Source organism: Melanerpes formicivorus, unplaced genomic scaffold, assembly GCF_026170545.1.
Source record: "Melanerpes formicivorus ecotype bairdi unplaced genomic scaffold, bMelFor1.0.p_v2 SCAF_302, whole genome shotgun sequence".
In the NCBI taxonomy this organism is placed as follows: domain Eukaryota; kingdom Metazoa; phylum Chordata; class Aves; order Piciformes; family Picidae; genus Melanerpes; species Melanerpes formicivorus.
In genome coordinates, this window is record NW_027142654.1 from 114,039 (window position 1) to 132,392 (window position 18,354).

Sequence of the window (18,354 nt, forward strand, 5' to 3'; positions counted from 1 at the left end):
ATCAAGATATAAATTACAATTTGTGGAAAAAGAGGTAAAATATTTGGGGCATTAACATAGTCAGGGAAAGAAGAAATTAGTAAGAAAGTACCGCTGCAGCAGAAAACAGTTCCCCCACCCCCACCCCACTCCTGCCTTGTGGCTGCAGGACTTTTGAGACCTGCCAGCCCACACTTTCTCTCTGTTCTCTTTCCCTTGCTAGCAGTTGTTTTGGTTTTTTATCTTTTTGTAGCATTGCAGATAGAGTTGTTAGCTAAACTTTGTAGAAATTTTATCAGAACCTGCGTCAACAGTTAACAATAACTAATAGTTAACAGGAACTGTGGAAACAACTTATTTACAACAATTATTGAGATAACAAAGAATGGCAGTAACAAAAACAAGGATAACAGCACAGATTGAGACACCGAACAGTGAATAAACTAACACTCTAAGCCGTCTTCGACCAACCACCTCAACATCTGCGTGCAGCGTGGTGCGATGGGTGGTGCGAGCTCTCCTCCTGAGAAAAGAAGAAGAATATCCTTGATTTCTTTTGAATCAACCATGTAGGGTGAGAGAAATTTAGAGCCTTAACAGAACTAACCTCTCTGGTTGTTGTGGAAAGCGAACAACTGCTCGTCTAGGCCTCTCCTCCCTGGTGGGTGACAGTGGCCTAGCAGCCTAATGGTGAGAAAACATTGCAGCGTCACAGCCAAGTTAGGAAATGTTTTCTGGTTTTTACTAAAATACTGTAGAGAAACATTACCATTGGTGGACTGGCTGGCATCTCAGATGGATCCGGGGTGCTGTCATCCTCTCTGGTGGTGGCCATCTCTTCCAGTTCGAGCGGTAACACCTCGTGATTCGGGTGTGAGAATGCGCAGCTCCAACCCTGCGTGTGCGCTATAACCCTCTATGGCTCAGCCACGATGCTGTGCCACATGTTGAAATCAAGGCCACAACTAGCAAAAGGGTTTATGTTCTATAGGATAGTTTTAATTGTGTTGTATGAATTTGTTAGGTCATTCAGTCTCAATGCACAAGCATATTCAAGAACTGGAAAAGAGTGTAACATATTTGCAGATGGATACTGAAGGTTGATTTAAAGGATTGTTTAAAGGATGGGAATTCTCTGCTTGGTTTCTTTTGATTGTTAAAACTGGGTTATGAATACTGTGATTGTAGTGTTACTGATGTTGCCTTGCCTGATTAGTCTGTTGCTGGGAAATTGTGATGAAGTTGTGGACCCTTTGATGGGCCAAGAAGAGATTGACCTCAAAAGTATTGCTGTGTATCGGTGAGAAAATATTGTTATGTACCCGTGAATGAATGTATTGCTATGTACCTTAGAATAGCTGGCAAATCCCTGAAATGAGTGTGTAGCTTGTTTAAGGTTGAGAAACTGCAATGAGAAGAAATATACCGGTGCTTAAAAGAATCCAGAATTTAGCAGTTGGAATCTCATACACTAGTGGGTTTAGTATAATAAATCATTTAGCAGGGGTAAAGTGTAGATATCGTTATTGTAGGGGTATTGTTATAGTGTAGAAAATGTTCTATCTGAGTTAGTATATTCTAATTTGTAAGATAAAGAGGTAAGGAAAACTGGGCAAAGAGAGTCAGTTCGGACCAGCTCCTAAGAAGCGGAAGAGGGCAAGGCCGAGGAAGGAACCAGTACCGCGGCTCAAGGTCTGCCAAGGGCCGCAAGCCCTTAGGGCTGAGACCGCCGGGTACCATGGACCTGACCGGACCTCTTCTGATGGTACATGGAGCCTTGTTGGTCCTGGGACATGCACAAAAGTGCAGGTGGATCATACCCCCTATGACTGCAAGTTAAAAATTAAATCCTTGCTCTATAAATCAGACTGAGTGTGCCCAGTGTAATGACAGTGGAAAAATAACCTGTTATGATCTTAAAGAAGTACCCTATCAGTGGTGGATAGAAGCAAGAAGTAATCATGAGAAAGGAAGGTTGATAGGGCAAAGTGGCATTACCACAAATCTCAGTAAACCAGTATCTGTTGAACTTGACCTGTCACAAAAAGATTATTGTTCAATATTTTGTATCATGGAACCGAAACAAGGACTAAGTATGAGATTCCAACTGTTGCTAAGAATTTATTTGTAAACCTTGCTGAAAATATTGCCAAAGCCTTAAGAGTAACTAACTGTTTTGTTACCGCACTCCTTCCTATATGCTTAACAGAATTATAAGAACCTGAGCATTGTTAACAAACAGGTGATTGGAACCAATGTGAGAGGGTTAGACAGACCAGTCCATGATGTGGAACCTGGAGATTATGCCTATGTCAGATCTCTTTCAGAGAACCCTCTGGAGCCCAAGTGGACTTGACCATACCAGGTGTTACTGACATCCTTCACAGCCATCAAAATCAAGGAACAAGCTGCTTGGATTCACCACACCAGAGTCAAGAAGACCTCAGCGAGAGAATGGAAACTCGAATCCCAGGGACCCCTGAAGCTCAAGTTGTATCGATAATTGTGATTTGTTTGTTGGTTGATACTATTGAGGGATAGGAAGGAAATAGGTACTTAAATGTTAGTCAAGAATTGGCTTTGCAAACTAATCTCCCTAACTGTTGGATAATACTACTGTTAGTTTTGATTAAGATAATTATGTGTACTGGAAAGAGTGGTGTAGAATCCTACCAGAAGTATAAAAATGATAAACTCAGGCATGAGCTGGAAACAGGACATTATTTTAAGAAAATATAGTGTAGGAATATACTGTTGGCTGTAAGAAAGGGGAGAATTGATGAACAGAAAATTCTCATTAACAGAATAACAGAGTTGTTAGCTGAAATGCTGGAATGCAGGGAGGGGGAGAGGGGTTGGCAGACAGCCTTTGCATAGGTAAGGAATAACAGGATTTTTCAGTGATTTACTTCTGTGAGTCTTGGACAAGATGGTCTTTTGTATAAGATAAAGGACACCTGGATGCTATGTATACTTCTGCTATTTTTAGATAGATAACCTTTGTATAGATAGGAAGCATCTGGACTTTTCTGTGAAATACTAACATACCTCTGTCATTATAGACAGACAACTTTTTGTATAAAAGTTTGCCCAAAACTCTCTGAAGGTACACAGGTCTTTTGAAATTATTCTACCCGTGTCAGGCTCCAGAATAGAAGCAGGATACAAGAAACTTACTGAGTCTCTTACGTGTCTTTCTCTAAGTCAGAGGGACATAGTCTGTAACGAACAAGTGCAAAACAATTTTGGATTGCATTTCTAGACAGGTACATCCTGTCAATGTCACTGCAGGTTTCCTATTTCCCACAGTATAAGGCTTTGTTTCTTATTAGTTTATTGTTGACTCATCATGCAGTAGGACTTTCTCCACTCACATACTACCACCATTAAGAATTTGTCCCCCAAAACCATTTTTATGTGTATCCTTCAACTGCACTTAATCAGATCTGTGAAAGAAATGAAAAGACTCAGCAAAAACTGGATTTGTACCTGGTAAGTAAAAATGAATCTGTTAAGTGAACAGATATTGATATGGCATCCAAAAGTCAAGGTTGTATCAGTGGTATGATTTTTGACAGTCATTTAGCAAGAATATGCTTCTGATGTGTAAAGGGTATAATACACTGCATTTAATCACACTGCTTTGGAAACACTGCAACAAGGTAGGGTTTTCTCTGTGACAGTCAAATGTTTTTAAAAGAAACTTATAGGAAACAATTGTGGAAAAGTATCCACTTCACTGTAATGCTGAAAAAGAGCTGTTGTCTGTTGAGGAATGGCTTGAATTGCAGGGACATGGTTCTATGGAACAGCTGTTTAATCAGAGTGTATAGGCCAGACTCCATCTTGCTGTTTACTGCTCACAGCTTAGCTGGTATGCTGATGTAGCAAGGTCACCACAGCCCTGGGACTGTGCTTGTAGTTTTTTATAAGATAGCACCATGTGAAATAGTTACTTACAAGATAGTAGTACGTGAAACAAAGTATATATGCGAAACAAAGACCTACTGAGAAAGGAGGTTGTGGAGTTGCACGTAGGCCTAACCACAAGTAGGATGGATAATATGATGTAACCCTGGACTAATAGCTAATAGAATAATGACACGTATGCATACTTAGCTGCTGAATATACTATATAGGCTGTGTTTTCAAACAATAAAGCGAAGCCTGATTACCAATCATATTGATTGTCTGCTCGATGCTTCCCACCACAACAAATGGCGCCTGGAACAGGGACCCTCTTCGCCTGGAGATAAAAGGGACCCCCCCTGCTCCTAAAGGATTCGATCCTGGCCACGGTTGGTTGTAACGGTTTCGGCCCTGCAGCAGCACAGCAGGTGAAAGAGCCAAAGGAAAACTGCACCGGTGGGTCAAAAGGGCAGCCGGTAAGCAGAAAAGACGAGGAATATTGCGCCGGAGGGTCAAAAGGGCAGCCGGCAAGCAGAAAAGGCTCCGCACCTTGGATGCGCTTACAGAAGTGATCCAGCCAAGATACACTGCCGATACCTCTGGAAAAGCTGCAAAACAGTGCGCGCTGACGGTAAATATGGAGAGGCAAGCGGCGTGTGATGTATTTAAGTGCTTTTTAGAAAAGCGGCGTGTTAATGATATAGACCTTAGTAAGGAACTACCAGGATTGTTTACTTATGCTACTGCTAAAGGGTGTTTTCAGGACCTTAATAGTGTCTTTGAAGAAGGAGAATGGTGTAAGTTAGGAAGTAAGTTTTTTGACAAACTGTGGGACTGGGTCACTATCAAGCTGCAAAAGCTGTGGCGAGAATGCATGAACCGTGTTAAAACCCATGAACTGGAACAGCGAATGGCTGCTGCAGCTAGAGCAACTTTGTCAGGACGAGATGCAGCGCCAGGTGTATCTGAGTTGCAGCTGAAAGACGTGTTTGAGAACTATCAGCCGATCGACCGGGGCCGCCCCCGATACATCTTGCGGCGACCGCACCGCGTTTAGCAGCCCCCACCACTGCCGTTTGCACCCAGCGGGGAAAAAGCCGAAAAAAGGCAGCTCAGTGTGTTCAATCCCGTTTATCAACACCTTCCTCTGACATCGCCAGCGAGGGCTCGGATTCGGAAGACAACACCGGCAGCGAGGAATTCAAACAGCGCCGACTTTGCTTTATGGCCCCTCTTAGAAAAAATGGAGCGCTTGGAGGCTCGCAATTACGGCGTTCTTATGACCGCATCCCTCCCGCGAGCCCTGCCGGCCCCCGCGGATACCGACGACTCCGACCAAGGCGGTACCGGCTGATGCACCACCGACACCGACAGCACCGACAGTAGCAGCGGCCCAGCAGCGGCCACGGCAGCAGCCCCCACTCCTTTCCCCCTCAGCGGCTTCAGCTGCGCTACTCTGCTCTGATTTAAAGCAACAGTACTGATTTTGTCATTTCTGATTGTAATGTCTTTCAGAGATTTGTTATTTAGAGTTTTGTTAAGTTTTTCTAATAAGCATAATGAATAAGTAAGCATTTGGTATTTGTAAGTACTTGGTACATAGTAATTGCAGTAAGGTGTAAGTACTTTGTAATGAGTTCACATTGTATGATTTTCTTTTGGTTCGAACCTTTTTAATTGTGTGCCTATAGGCATTTCGAAGGAGCTCCATGTAATATAGTTAAGGAATGTATGAACAGGTTTTAATTTTGGAAAGTGTTCTTTAGTTAATGTAACAATTTTATTTCTTTTTAGACACTGATTTGATGGATTAATTTTAACATAGTTCTTTAAGGTTTTAAGGATTTTTGGTATTAGCATAAGTTAAGGGTTTGTTATAGGTATATTATGGAATGAGTTTTTTGGTCTTACTTTGTATTCGTAATAGCTTTAAGGATTATATATATATATTAAAAAAAAAAAAAAGGGGGGGGGGTGGGAAGGGAGAATACCCCATAGCAAAAAAAAAAAAAAAAAAAAAAAAAGAAAAAAAAAAAAAAAGAAGTTTTAATGGTACCAATAAGAGATTAGTATTACTAGGATGAGCAAAAATGCTATTGGGCAAAGCAATGAAGCTCTTTTGCTCTTGCTGTTTGCCTGCAGGTTTTCTGTCTGTGAAGCTAGAGCCTGGCCAGATCTACCTTTACAGGTTAAAGAAATCTTGCTACTATTAAACAATTTATGATTTTTGACCATCCTAGAGAAAATAAAAATGCAACATACCCCTAAAGCAGATTGTAAAACAGTGTTAAGGATTGCATTTATGTTTTAATCTTTGCAATGTGTTCAGGCATAATCAAGTATTTTTTGTCAATAAGGGGAGTGAAATGTAGAGATCGGAATTATTAAGATCTAAATTTCTTTTTTACAATGTCTGTTATCTTTGACCATGTATTATGCCAGCTCTGTTAAAACATTGTTACTAGTTCAACGTAACCTTTGTACCTTGTTGGACAACAAACCATAGAAGATTTTAACTGATGTAAAAGGTCCCATTAAGATTAATGGACAACCGGTTGGAGCACTTCTGATTGGACGTTCATCTGCCAGCATGTCAGGATTACAGATTCTCACAGGACTGATTGATGCAGACTATCATGGAATTAGACAAATAATGGTACAGACATTGTTGCCTCCAATAGTAATTCCAAAAGGAGCTAAAATCACTCAGCTTCTTCTATTGCCAAACCTTGCAGCAGCAATTGCTCCTGGATCGCAGCAAATACAAGGGAAAAAAGGTTTTGGCTCTACAGGACCCTTGACACTGTTAACCGTGGAACTAGGACAACAACCAAAAAGACCAGTGACTGTATCTTATCAAAGTCAGAAGATCAAATTGATAGCTCTTTTGGACACTGGAGCTGATGTCAGCATTGTTTCACAGCATTTGTGGCCAGAACATTGGCCTTCATATTCATCTGCCGCCTCGATTGCTGGAGTTGGAGGAGTGACTTATGCTTTGAAATCTCCAGTTCTACAGATCGACATGGAAGACAAAAGGGCTACATGTATAGTTTCTATTTTGCCTTTGCCGGATGGAGTACAAGCACTGATTGGACGTGACGTTTTAGCCCAAATAGGGATGGTGCTGACCACTGAAAAGCATTTTTAGGTGCGGTCATTGCTTGGACTTTCCCGATCCAGTTAAAAGGGAAATTTAATGAGCCTGTGTGGATTGAGCAATGGCCGCTAAAAAGGGAAAGTTTGCAGCAAGCACATCAATTAGTTGAAGAACAGTTTACACGAGGACATTTAAGACTATCAACTAGTCCATGGAATACTCCAATTTTTGTCATCAAGAAGAAGTCTGGCAAGTATCGCTTGTTGCGTGATTTGCGAGCAGCGAATGAGCAAATGCATGCTATGGGTGCTTTACAGCCTGGACTTCCGAATCCAGCCCTGATACCTGAGAATTGGTCAATTTTAATCATTGACTTAAAGGACTGTTTCTTCACCATCAGACTACATGAGGAAGATATGCAACGTTTTGCATTTACTTTGCCATCTTTTAATCGTGAAGCACCAGCACAACGCTTTGAATGGACTGTGTTGCCGCAAGGCATGAAGAATTTGCCTGCTTTGTGTCAGTTGTATGTTAATGCTGCTTTGCAGCCACTCAGAAAGCAAAGGCCAAAGGTGATTATTTATCACTATATGGATGACATTTTATTTTCACAATCGACTTTGTTTTCAGAAGCACAAAAGGACCAAATTGTACATTAATTGCAATCATGTGGACTTGTTGTTGCCCCTGAAAAAATTCAAGAAAAGAGTCCCTGGAACTATCTAGGATGGAGAATTATGGAGCAAGCTGTTCAACCTCAGAAACTTACTGTGGATCTTAATATTAAAACCTTACATGACATACTATGCCTGATGGGAGACCTGCAATGGCTGAGATCTGTTGTGGGAATTCCCAATGATCTCTTGAACTTTTTGTGACCACTGTTAAAAGGCACCGACCCATCCATGCCTGTGCACATTACATCAAAACAGAAGATGGTGCTACAGCACATCGCGACAATGGTTGCTACGTCTACAGTACATCGTCGTATGGACAACCAAATGGAATGGACAACCAAATGTTCTGGAATGGACACAGGTGGAGCCATTAAAGAATGTTACTTTGGCTTGGATGCAGAATCAGCATTGGATTGCTGTTCCCAAGCGATCGGATCAACCCTTGACAGATGCAGTGACAGTATTTACTGATGCAGTATTTACTGATCTCGGAAGGCAGCTGCCATGTGGAAGAAAGGAGAGGACTGGCATTATCAACTATTAGAAGCAGAACCTACAGATTCATTGCAAACTCTGGAACTTTTTGCTGTTGTTTGGGCATTGACTCATTGGCTTCATGACTCTATCAATATAGTGACTGATTCTCTGTATGTGGCAGGAGTAGCCAATCGCATTGAGGAAGCAGAAATAAGGGACTTGAAAAATCAGCTAATGATGAAGTTGCTTTTACAACTGAAGCAGACCATATATTGTGTTAAATCATCTCTGTGTTTTTGGAGACTGTAATGAACCACCAATAAGTCGACATTATGTGAAAGAAGCACAAAAGCCAGGAATGGCATTAATGAAAGTCTATTACTGTGATCCAGAGACAGGACAGTGGCTAGGGCCCACTGATGTTATCTTTGTGGGAAGAGGTTATATGTGTGTTACTACCCCTACAGGTACGCAGTGGATCCCTAGTCGGTGGATTAAACCAGCTCCGACACATAACAGCAGACCTGAAGACTCAGCTGACGAGCCACACAGCGACAATGATGTTACCTGAACAGAACAAGATGTGTTTATTGGTGTTTTTTGTAATGACATTACTGGGTTCTGGGTTGTCTCTGTTAACAAAAATCAACCCAGAACTAATATGTGGGTCTCATGGGCTAATCAGATGGGTAATTTGGATTTCTGTTTAAGTCTGCAATCTGCTGCAGAACCCTTTAAGACATGTTTAGTGGGTATTTCTGATTTTGACTATCAAGTGTTTTAGAACTATAGTGTTTATGGTGATTGTTCAAAGGATACTCGCACCTCAGATTGTGCCGCAGGACTTATTAAAGGACTGAATGTTACCTTACCCTGGGACCCGCAAGAATTGCAACTATTGGGCTCTGCCCGAATTGGCAACGCATCTCATAATTGGACTCGTACGTGTATTGTGTTTGGGGATGGGTATCGAGAGCAGAAGGGAGAACAGAAGGGTTTTTATGGTGTTACGCCTTTTCTTCAAGAAGATTATCAGGTTTATGGTACTTACTGTGGATGGAATGATACATTTCAGGGTCAGCTGGACTTTGTGAATGTGAATAATGGGACAGTGAATGTGAACAATGGAACAGTGTTTGGTGCTTATGGAGCGTTAGAGCTTGGTCAAATTTTGCAAAAGAAAAGAGGAGGAGATGTGTCTCTTTTATGGAGCAATGCTACAGCCAAGGCTCTGCCCCCTGGAATCTTTTTGATTTGTGGTGACAGAGCATGGCAGGGTATACCAAAAATGCCTATGGAGGTCCATGTTATTTGGGCAAACTTACTCTATTTGCCCCTCGATATCGAGATTGGTTAAGCATCGCTGCAATAATGCAACACCGACAAAAACGATCTTTGCACTATCTGGATGATAGTTGTGATGATGATGTAGCTTTATGGTCAGTTACAGCGAACACTTTTGCTGCTTTGCTTCTTCCTCATCTTGCTGCTAAGCAGGCTTCAAGGCAAACTGAGAAACTGGCTTGCTGGTCAGTTAAACAAGCTAATGTTACTACTGAAATTCTAGATCAATTGCTTGTAGATCAAAATAGTTTTAAGACATGCACTTTTACAGAATAGAGCTGCTGTTGATTTTTTGCTTTTAGCTCATGGTCATGGTTGTGAAGATTTTGAAGGCATGTGTTGTTTTAATTTGCCTGATCACAGTCAGTCGATTCATAAAAAGCTTGCTTGGTTAGAAAAGCATACTCAATCAATTGTTAAAGATGTTAATCCTTTTGATCAATGGTTTCGATCCTGGTTTGGAGATTTGTCTCCTTGGTTGTTAGCCTTACTTAAAGAAGGTTTAAGATTGATTGCTATTGTTTTATTGGTTTTGCTTCTTTTGCGTATTGCATATGGATGTGTTAGCGAAGTGTAAATGAGGTAACATCTCGAGTTTTTCTTGCACAAAAGAAAAAAAGGGGAATTGTTGAGGAATGGCTTGAATTGCAGGGACATGGTTCTATGGAACAGCTGTTTAATCAGAGTGTATAGGCCAGACTCCATCTTGCTGTTTACTGCTCACAGCTTAGCTGGTATGCTGATGTAGCAAGGTCACCACAGCCCTGGGACTGTGCTTGTAGTTTTTTATAAGATAGCACCATGTGAAATAGTTACTTACAAGATAGTAGTATGTGAAACAAAGTATATATGCGAAACAAAGACCTACTGAGAAAGGAGGTTGTGGAGTTGCACGTAGGCCTAACCACAAGTAGGATGGATAATATGATGTAACCCTGGACTAATAGCTAATAGAATAATGACACGTATGCATACTTAGCTGCTGAATATACTATATAGGCTGTGTTTTCGAACAATAAAGCAAAGCCTGATTACCAATCTCATTGATTGTCTGCTCGATGCTTCCCACCACAACAGTTGTCTGATGAGCTCTATAGAAAACCTGACCCACACTCGATGGTACAACTGTTTTTTCCATATAAGCTTTCATTCTTATGTTGAAGCTTACTAAAGCAGGTAAGTAAAAGGACTGAGATTTCATCTTCACAGAGCTTTACTTCTTAAAACAAATATCTATGATCCTACTATAAAAACACATTCAAATAATGTTAATATTGATTTTGTTAACACCAGTAATTTATTTCATTGTTTAAGTACAAAGGTGATTTGAGACAAATAGTATGGCTCATTAAAAATACAGGAGACAATTTCATTAAGGCTGATGTTTGTCTTAAGGACAACTCATGAAACACTGAAGGCTATATGCCAGTTCTGAAACTCTCCTCAGAGGCAAAGCAGAAGCCCCATGTTCAGTCCTGTGCTACTCAGGAAAATCTATTTTTGCTTTTGATCCCTGCCTAAATTTCCCCTGCAGAAACAAGGTTAGAGTCAAACTCTCAGTAAGAGGTCAACTGTCAGTCTAACTGCCCCGTTTAGAATGACTAGACAAAACTTTCAGGCTAGGTGACTGCACTGGAAGACAAGCAAGCAACACCTCAGCAAGGCATATCTCTGGTTCCAAGTCCTTCAAATTGCTTAAAGCTGAGAGAGGAATTTGGTAAGTCTTACCAGGCTTGCAGCCACTCTTCGGCCAGCTCTTTGTGCCTTGGGGTGTTTTTTGATTGCTCATTTTAAATTCAGACTGCTTATACTTAAATTTAGGAACACAATTCTGTAGTTCATCTAGACTTGTCTATGTGGAGAAATGAGACACAACAGACACAGAGATGTAAACTAGCAGCAGAAGGCTGAGTAAGTGTAAGAACATGGGCAAGCTAGAAACACAAGCACCAGCAGTCACACCAGAGCAAACTAGTCCAAGCTACTGAGGGAACAGCTGATTACGACTACAGAAGAGTTTCATGCAGCAGCTGCCCACCATCAGAAGCATGGTCATCTTGCTTTCCTTGCCATCTTGTGACACAGTGGTGCACAGTTTCACAGAATTTTTGACTTTGAACACAGCAAAATACCACACCTGTCACCAGGACACATCTGGTGTCAGCAATGATGCAGAATGAGGGGGCCTGTTTGTGCTGAGGGCAGCAGTTGCAGTAGACAAGATAGCTGAACCGCATGCCACACAACAAAGCTTTGCTGATGACATGTCTCCACAAATGAGTTTGCCCACTAATTCAAGAACAATTCCATGAAAGAAGTTCCTCCTTTAATCATGTCTTTTCTCACAAGTGTTCAAAACTTTGACATTTCCTGCCATCTTTGAAATCTCAACCTCATCTGCAAATATTATTGTAGCCCAAGAGCAGCAGATACTTCAAAGAATATCAAGGCACGGTGAAGGGCAACAGCAGTAAGCCCAAGAGGCTAAACAGGGAGGTGAAGAAGAGGGTGGAGCAGTGTAGTTGCTTTTAAAGAAAGCACAACTCTGTCAGTCAGCTAAAAAAGAAAAGAAACATTGCTACAGCTAGAAAAAAAAAAATCTATCCTGTTCCTCTTTAGCCTTTCTCAAAGACACTGCAAAAGAAAGGTGTAATCCCCAGGTGATGAGACTCTACTTCTAAATCTAAGTATGGTACACTGCAGTGCATTATCCGATTTGGTAGGCTTTAGAATTACTTTGTTTTGCTTGGTACTTCACAAACAACTTCTCTCATTCGCAAAGGGGACCAGTTAAAGAATTTCCAATACAAAACTGTTTTATGTTAATTTAATAGCCATGAAGACAATCAATTATGCAAATCCTTCATCTATTTCACGTCACATGAATTCATGCAATGTTGACAGCAGTTACCCACATTTTCCTGTAGATTTGTTATGATTAGGACATCCAAGCCATGAATCTCCATCCTGAAGTAAAAACCTCAAAAGAATGTTTTACTCTCTAATGAAGTTATAAATACACACATTTCATTCATACATACCTAAGAAGGACAAAATCTGTGTAGATTTTAACTTTCCATCCTAGCCAAAGCAATCACTTCACTGAATTCTTAATTGGTATTGATGGGATGGGGAGTGCACCCTCAGCAAGTTTGCTGATGACACCAAGCTGTGTGGTGCAGCAGACACGCTGGAGGGAAGGGAGGCCATCCAGAGGGACCTTGACAGGCTGGAGAGGTGGGCACAAGCCAACGTCATGAGGTTCAACAAGAGCAAGTGCAGGTTGAGCCAACAGTGTGCCCAGGTGGCCAGGAGGGCCAATAGCATCTTGGCCTGCATTAGGAATAGTGTGGCCAGCAGGAGCAGGGAGGTCATAGTGCCCCTGTACTCTGCTTTGGTTAGGCCGCACCTTGAGTACTGTGTCCAGTTCTGGGCCCCTCAGTTTAAGAAGGACATCGAAACACTTGAGCGTGTCTAGAGAAGGGCAACAAGGCTGGTGAGAGGCCCTGAGCACAAGCCCTATGAGGAGAGGCTGAGGGAGCCGGGATTGTTTAGCCTGGAGAAGAGGAGGCTCAGGGGTGACCTCCTTGCCCTCTACAACTACCTGAAGGGTGGTTGTAGCCAGGAAGGGGTTGGTCTCTTCTCCCAGGCAACCAGCACCAGAACAAGGGGACAGAGTCTCAAGCTGTGCCAGGGGAGGTTTAGACTTGAGGTGAGGAGGAAGTTCTTCACTAAGAGAGTCATTCAGCATTGGAACGGGTTGCCCAGGGAGGTGGTTGAGTCATCGACCCTGGAGGCGTTCAAGGGGAGATTGGACGTGGCACTTGGTGCCATGGTCTAGTCATGGGGTCTGTGTTGATAGGTTGGACTCGATGATCCTCGAGGTCCTTTCCAACCTAAGCGATACTGTGATACTGTGTGATACTGTCCTGCATCTGGGTCGAGGCAATCCCAGGCACAAATCCAGGCTGGGCAGTGACTGGCTGGAAAGCAGCCCTGAGGAGAGAGACTTGGGGGTGCTGGCAGACAAGAAGCTCAACATGAGCTCTCAGTGTGCACTTGCGGCCCACAAAGCCAATCAGATCCTGGGCTGCATCAAGAGAAGTGTGGCTAGCAGGTCAAGGGAGGTGATCCTCCCCCTCTACTCAGCTCTGGTGAGACCCCACCTGGAGTACTGTCTCCAGTTCTGGAGCCCCTATTACAAGAGGGATATGGAGGTGCTGGAGCGTGTCCAGAGAAGGGTCACGAGGATGATCAGAGGGCTGGAGCACCTCTCCTATGAGGACAGACTGAAGGAGTTGGGGCTGTTCAGTCTGCAGAAGAGAAGGCTCCAAGGTGACCTAATTGTGGCCTTCCAGTATCTGCAGGGGGTCTACAAGGCAGCTGGGGAGGGACTTCTCAGGATCTCAGGTAGTGATAGGACTAGGGGGAATGGAATGAAGCTGGAGGTGGGGAGATTCAGGCTGGATGTGAGGAGGAGGTTCTTCACCATGAGAGTGGTGAAGCCCTGGAATGGGTTGTCCAGGGAGGTGGTTGGGGCCCCGTCCGTGGAGGTGTTTAAGCCCAGGCTGGACGAGGCTCTGGCCAGCCTGATCTAGTGTTGGGTGTCCCTGCCCATGGCAGGGGGGTTGGAACTAGATGATCCTTGTGGTCCCTTCCAACCCTGACTGATACTATGAGGCTTAATTCTTCCTTTTGGAAATACTATAATGAACACGGATTGATTGCCTGTAATGCCCACTTAAGTTTTGTGAATTACTATAAAATGAGTATTAAGCAATATAAAGATGGGGTTTAAGTGATAGAAGTGATACTTGGTGGGAAATAAAAGAGCTTAAATTTATATGTGTTGGATGTTACCAGAAAAAGAAGGTGCATGAAAAATACGCTCAGGTAAAAACAAGTCTTACTTTCTTTTAAACCTGCAAGGCAGGTTGAGTCCACAGACTCAAACTGTCTGGGGGGGGATGAGGGGTGTGGTAATATAATTCCTTTCCTCTTCTCTCTCTCTTCTCGCTCTCCCTCTCTATTTTCTCCCTCTCCCCTTCTTATTTCCCCATAATTTATGTAATAAATAGTCTAGCTGTTGACACTTTGGCCTCGTTCGTGCCTCTAATTTCACATCACAGGAATATTCTATAAGAACTGAGTCTCTTTCCCGCTCCAGACCGAGACAAGTCTAAAAGAATATGAATGCCCTAAGCTATATGTTTTTTATGAATATGAGAATACAACTGTTTTACCCCTAATATTTCCAGTGAAGAGCAAGCCTACTGCTCAAAGAGTGTACTGCAACTGTTAGATATGGTCCTCTGAAGTTGCTAGGAGAAGACATTAGCTCACTCCCCCACTCTTCCCCTTTTACAGAGCATCCTTCAAATGCAAATGCTTCTCTGTCCACTACATGACATGCAGTCACTTCACAATGTCAGGAATGAAAACTCCAGTTATCAGGGAATCAGTCTGATCTCATGCAAGGAAGGAAGCTTGCTTTGCAGAAAATGTTTGAAAAGCCCTCTGCATGCTTTTGCTGCCCTGCTCAGTAGAGGTCTAAAAGGTGCCTGTGTTTAACAAGCTGAGCTTCTACACTAAGGTATGTCAGACATACAAAGCCGTATCTTACACTTTTACATAAAATTCAATATCCAATCTGGCAGTGATGTTAGCCCCACACTCCCACAGCCCTGCCTGCTATTCTGCTATGACACCAGGTTCATTGTAAATCTATGGAAAGTATTGAACAGAAAATATTAACAACTCAGAACAGTCTTAATTTTACAATACCACCATTCTTATGCCAAACTCTTCACTTCTAGCTTATCTTTTGGGCACATTCAAGGTTAACCCTAATGCCTGACAATATGTAATCTATACAAAAATGTCAGAAGTCTTTGAGCACTTGGGGAAAAAAAGCAAACAACAAGAGCCACAGATGACCAACAGAGCTGGTCTTTTAATTCAGGAATGTCATCAGATGGATAAAGTCACCATACAAACATGACTTACTTTCAGTAGAATCAGATGCCAGTTTACAGCGAGAATCATAGAATCAACAAGGTTGGAAAAGACCTCAGAGATCAAGTGCAACCTGTCACCCAACACCACCTGACCAACTAAACCGTGGCTCCAAGTTCCACATCCAAGCCCTTCCTGAACACCTCCAGTGACAGTGACTCCACCACCTCCCTGGGCAGCACATCCCAATGGAGAAGACTGGGAAAAATCACAAATTGGCACTTAAAAGGAATTGGATTAAACACGTCTCATCTTTAACACTACTCAGTCAATTATATGTTGAAGGTATCAACTTCATACAGTCAGGTTAACTGTCTACTTCTGGAAAGACTGTTCAGCCCTTTTTGTTTGTTTCTTTGCAATGCAGATCTATCAAGAAGAAGGTAAATGAAGTCTACATAGCTTGTGCATCGGTTTTCACTACAAGAAACAGTGACCCAGGAAAGTGGAACTGGGTAGAAGAAATAGCAACAAAAACACAATTTGCTTTGTGTTTACTCCTTCACCCAAATGGAAGTTAAAAATGAATCAATACAAGTTCTGATTTTCAGTCTTACTGTGACGACCATCAGAGGCCAGAATGTTAGGCTTTCAAATCCGCCCAGTTACTCTGCAGCACACAATTCTATGTGGAGTTCCTTAAGAAATCCCTCTGTGCTCGTCCTTAGTTTTGGATGCCAGTGATGAAGCACAGGAAAACTGCAATTTTGTAGCACGGTATGAGGGGAAAAAAAACCCTACATACACTTGGGTACTCACTGGCCTTCCCCTTCCAGGGAGCTGCACTGGAGACTGAAAGATGCTACCCATCTCAGATGGTGTGTTCACTCTCACCTGAAAGCAGGCCTCTTCTGACAGCCACAGATTAACAACAGTCAGTTTGCTAGTGGGTATACCCCTGCAGGAGCTGCTGTGTTGGAGACTTAAACAAAAAGGGTAAGCTGCGATGGGTGGCTGAATTTTCACTCAAATCCATAAGGATATTTATTCGTTCTACCTGGAAGTGGTTTAACTTGTCCAAAGTATTTCTAAGAGCTGTTGGATCCTGTGATAATGCAAATATGCCAAATCCCATTCTATTATGATAATTTACAAATGTATGGGCAACCATGAAGGACATCATTTTCCCAGGTCTGTCACATGGCAGGGTTCCAGCTTCATGCAGCAAAAGAATGCATGCACTGCATCACCCCTGCAGGCACTGGTCACAATGGATTTACACTGTTTCTGTTCCTTTTCCACCCATGCACTTCTGGTGGAAGACTCAAAGGGTGTAAATAATGTCATATAACTTGGGGGGAAAAAAAAAAAGAAAAAGAAAAAAGACAAAGACATGGCCTTAATGTGCTTCAAAACAGCAACACTTCTAAAATGCACCAACAAGCCCTCTTCTGTTACTTATTTCTTCAAAGTAACAAAGACAGAAGTCATCCCCCAACGTAGGCCAAGTTACTTGTAGAGCAGCTACCAAATTGTTTACAGATACTGTGTCATTTAAGAAAAGCAGGGGAACAAAACAAAAACCAAACAAAGCACTTTTAAAGTATGTCATAAAACGTAAGATTAACCACTGCAATTTACAAGGTTTTAGAAGTTCCATTAATAGAAATTTTCACTCTAAGAGGAGGGCAGGAAGCAGTACAGCACTCTCCACTCACAATGAACACTGGGACGTTTCTAGCCCTGTCTCCAGATGCTGTTTCCAGAATATTCCACAACAGAGAAGAAACTTAAGTCATTGCAGGTGATTAATATGAGCTCTCTGAATGCATCTGCACATGCCTGAAAGCATTCTGGAAGTCCAGAACAACAGTGGTACAGCCCTCTAACCAGCTATTCAAGTACCAAGTGCTGTGACAAATAAGGAAGAGGGATTAAAACACTGGCAGAATGTATATATATTAAAGTAACCCACCTCCCTTAAAAATTCATTTAAAATAAAAAAAAAGAAAAAAAACCAGAACAATCCCAACATAAAAACATCACATTGCACAGCTGGAACCACATTTTCTCTCCTCCTCATCATCCCTCTTCATAAGAAAGCGAGAATGAGTGAGCACTCCCCATTTTTGCAGTCTGCTGCAGATATTTTGAGTGGAGACACAACTGCTACTTAAGTACTTTTTGCCCTGTATCCACAGAATTCACATTAACCCAAGGAAAACTTCCATTTCTTTCACCATTTCCAGTATGTTTTAGGGAAACAAAACAGAACCAAAAAAAAAACCACCTCAGGAACTAGGTGATGAAGAATCTATCTAAACTGTCTTGAGGCTGACATGTTCCAAACCTGATTTTTACCTAAAGAGGATCCTTTAGGGTAGAGAAATGTATCTGGATTCAAACTTGAAATAAGCTTTTATACTATAGTAATCACCTCTAAAAATATTCTAAGGAGATTTATACTAGAAGCAGACTGTACTGAGAGTGTTCTACCCTGTGCACATCAGTATGAGAAGTAGTACCATTGTCAGGTTTAATGGGAAGACAGTACAATTATTTCCCTGTAGATTGGAACTTCTTAGATAATTATTATAGTTATTATCATAGAGGACTAATAGCAAAGCAATGTATTTCTAACATGCTCTAGTTATCCTACTGGCAGAATAAAGGTGTGGGAGTACCATTCTGAATCACCTTCTGACATTTTTCCTCACTGAACTCTACAAAAAGTTTTCTCCAAAGATTAAACTCAATTTAAGAATTCATTTCCTTCATCAGTATTCATTATTTTTATTTGCTTTTACTGAAAATGTATGTAATAAAATTTCATTGGCATTATTACCATGAATTGGTCTCTAAGACAGCTTCATCTAATGAAAATTAAAGACCTTATGTGGGAGAGTGAAA

General features: G+C 41.9%; 1 protein-coding gene across 10 annotated transcripts in view; it reads right to left on the reverse strand.

Moving 5' to 3' along the window:
- LOC137458966 (tRNA-uridine aminocarboxypropyltransferase 2-like) overlaps positions 1 to 18,354 on the reverse strand; it is a 61,179-nt gene that overhangs the window by 14,362 nt on the left and 28,463 nt on the right. Inside the window, exons 4-5 of one of the 10 annotated variants that reach the window (XM_068170254.1) lie at positions 587 to 663; positions 428 to 502 (exon numbers count right to left, since the gene is read on the reverse strand). The exons of 6 other annotated variants lie outside the window; for them this stretch is intronic. In XM_068170254.1, coding sequence (XP_068026355.1) covers positions 428 to 502; positions 587 to 663 — 152 coding nt within the window. Of the gene's footprint in view, positions 1 to 427; positions 503 to 586; positions 664 to 10,787; positions 11,018 to 15,466; positions 17,356 to 18,354 lie in introns of those variants that run through there. 3 more of the 10 variants (XM_068170257.1, XM_068170255.1, XM_068170256.1) reach the window with 3 other exon arrangements.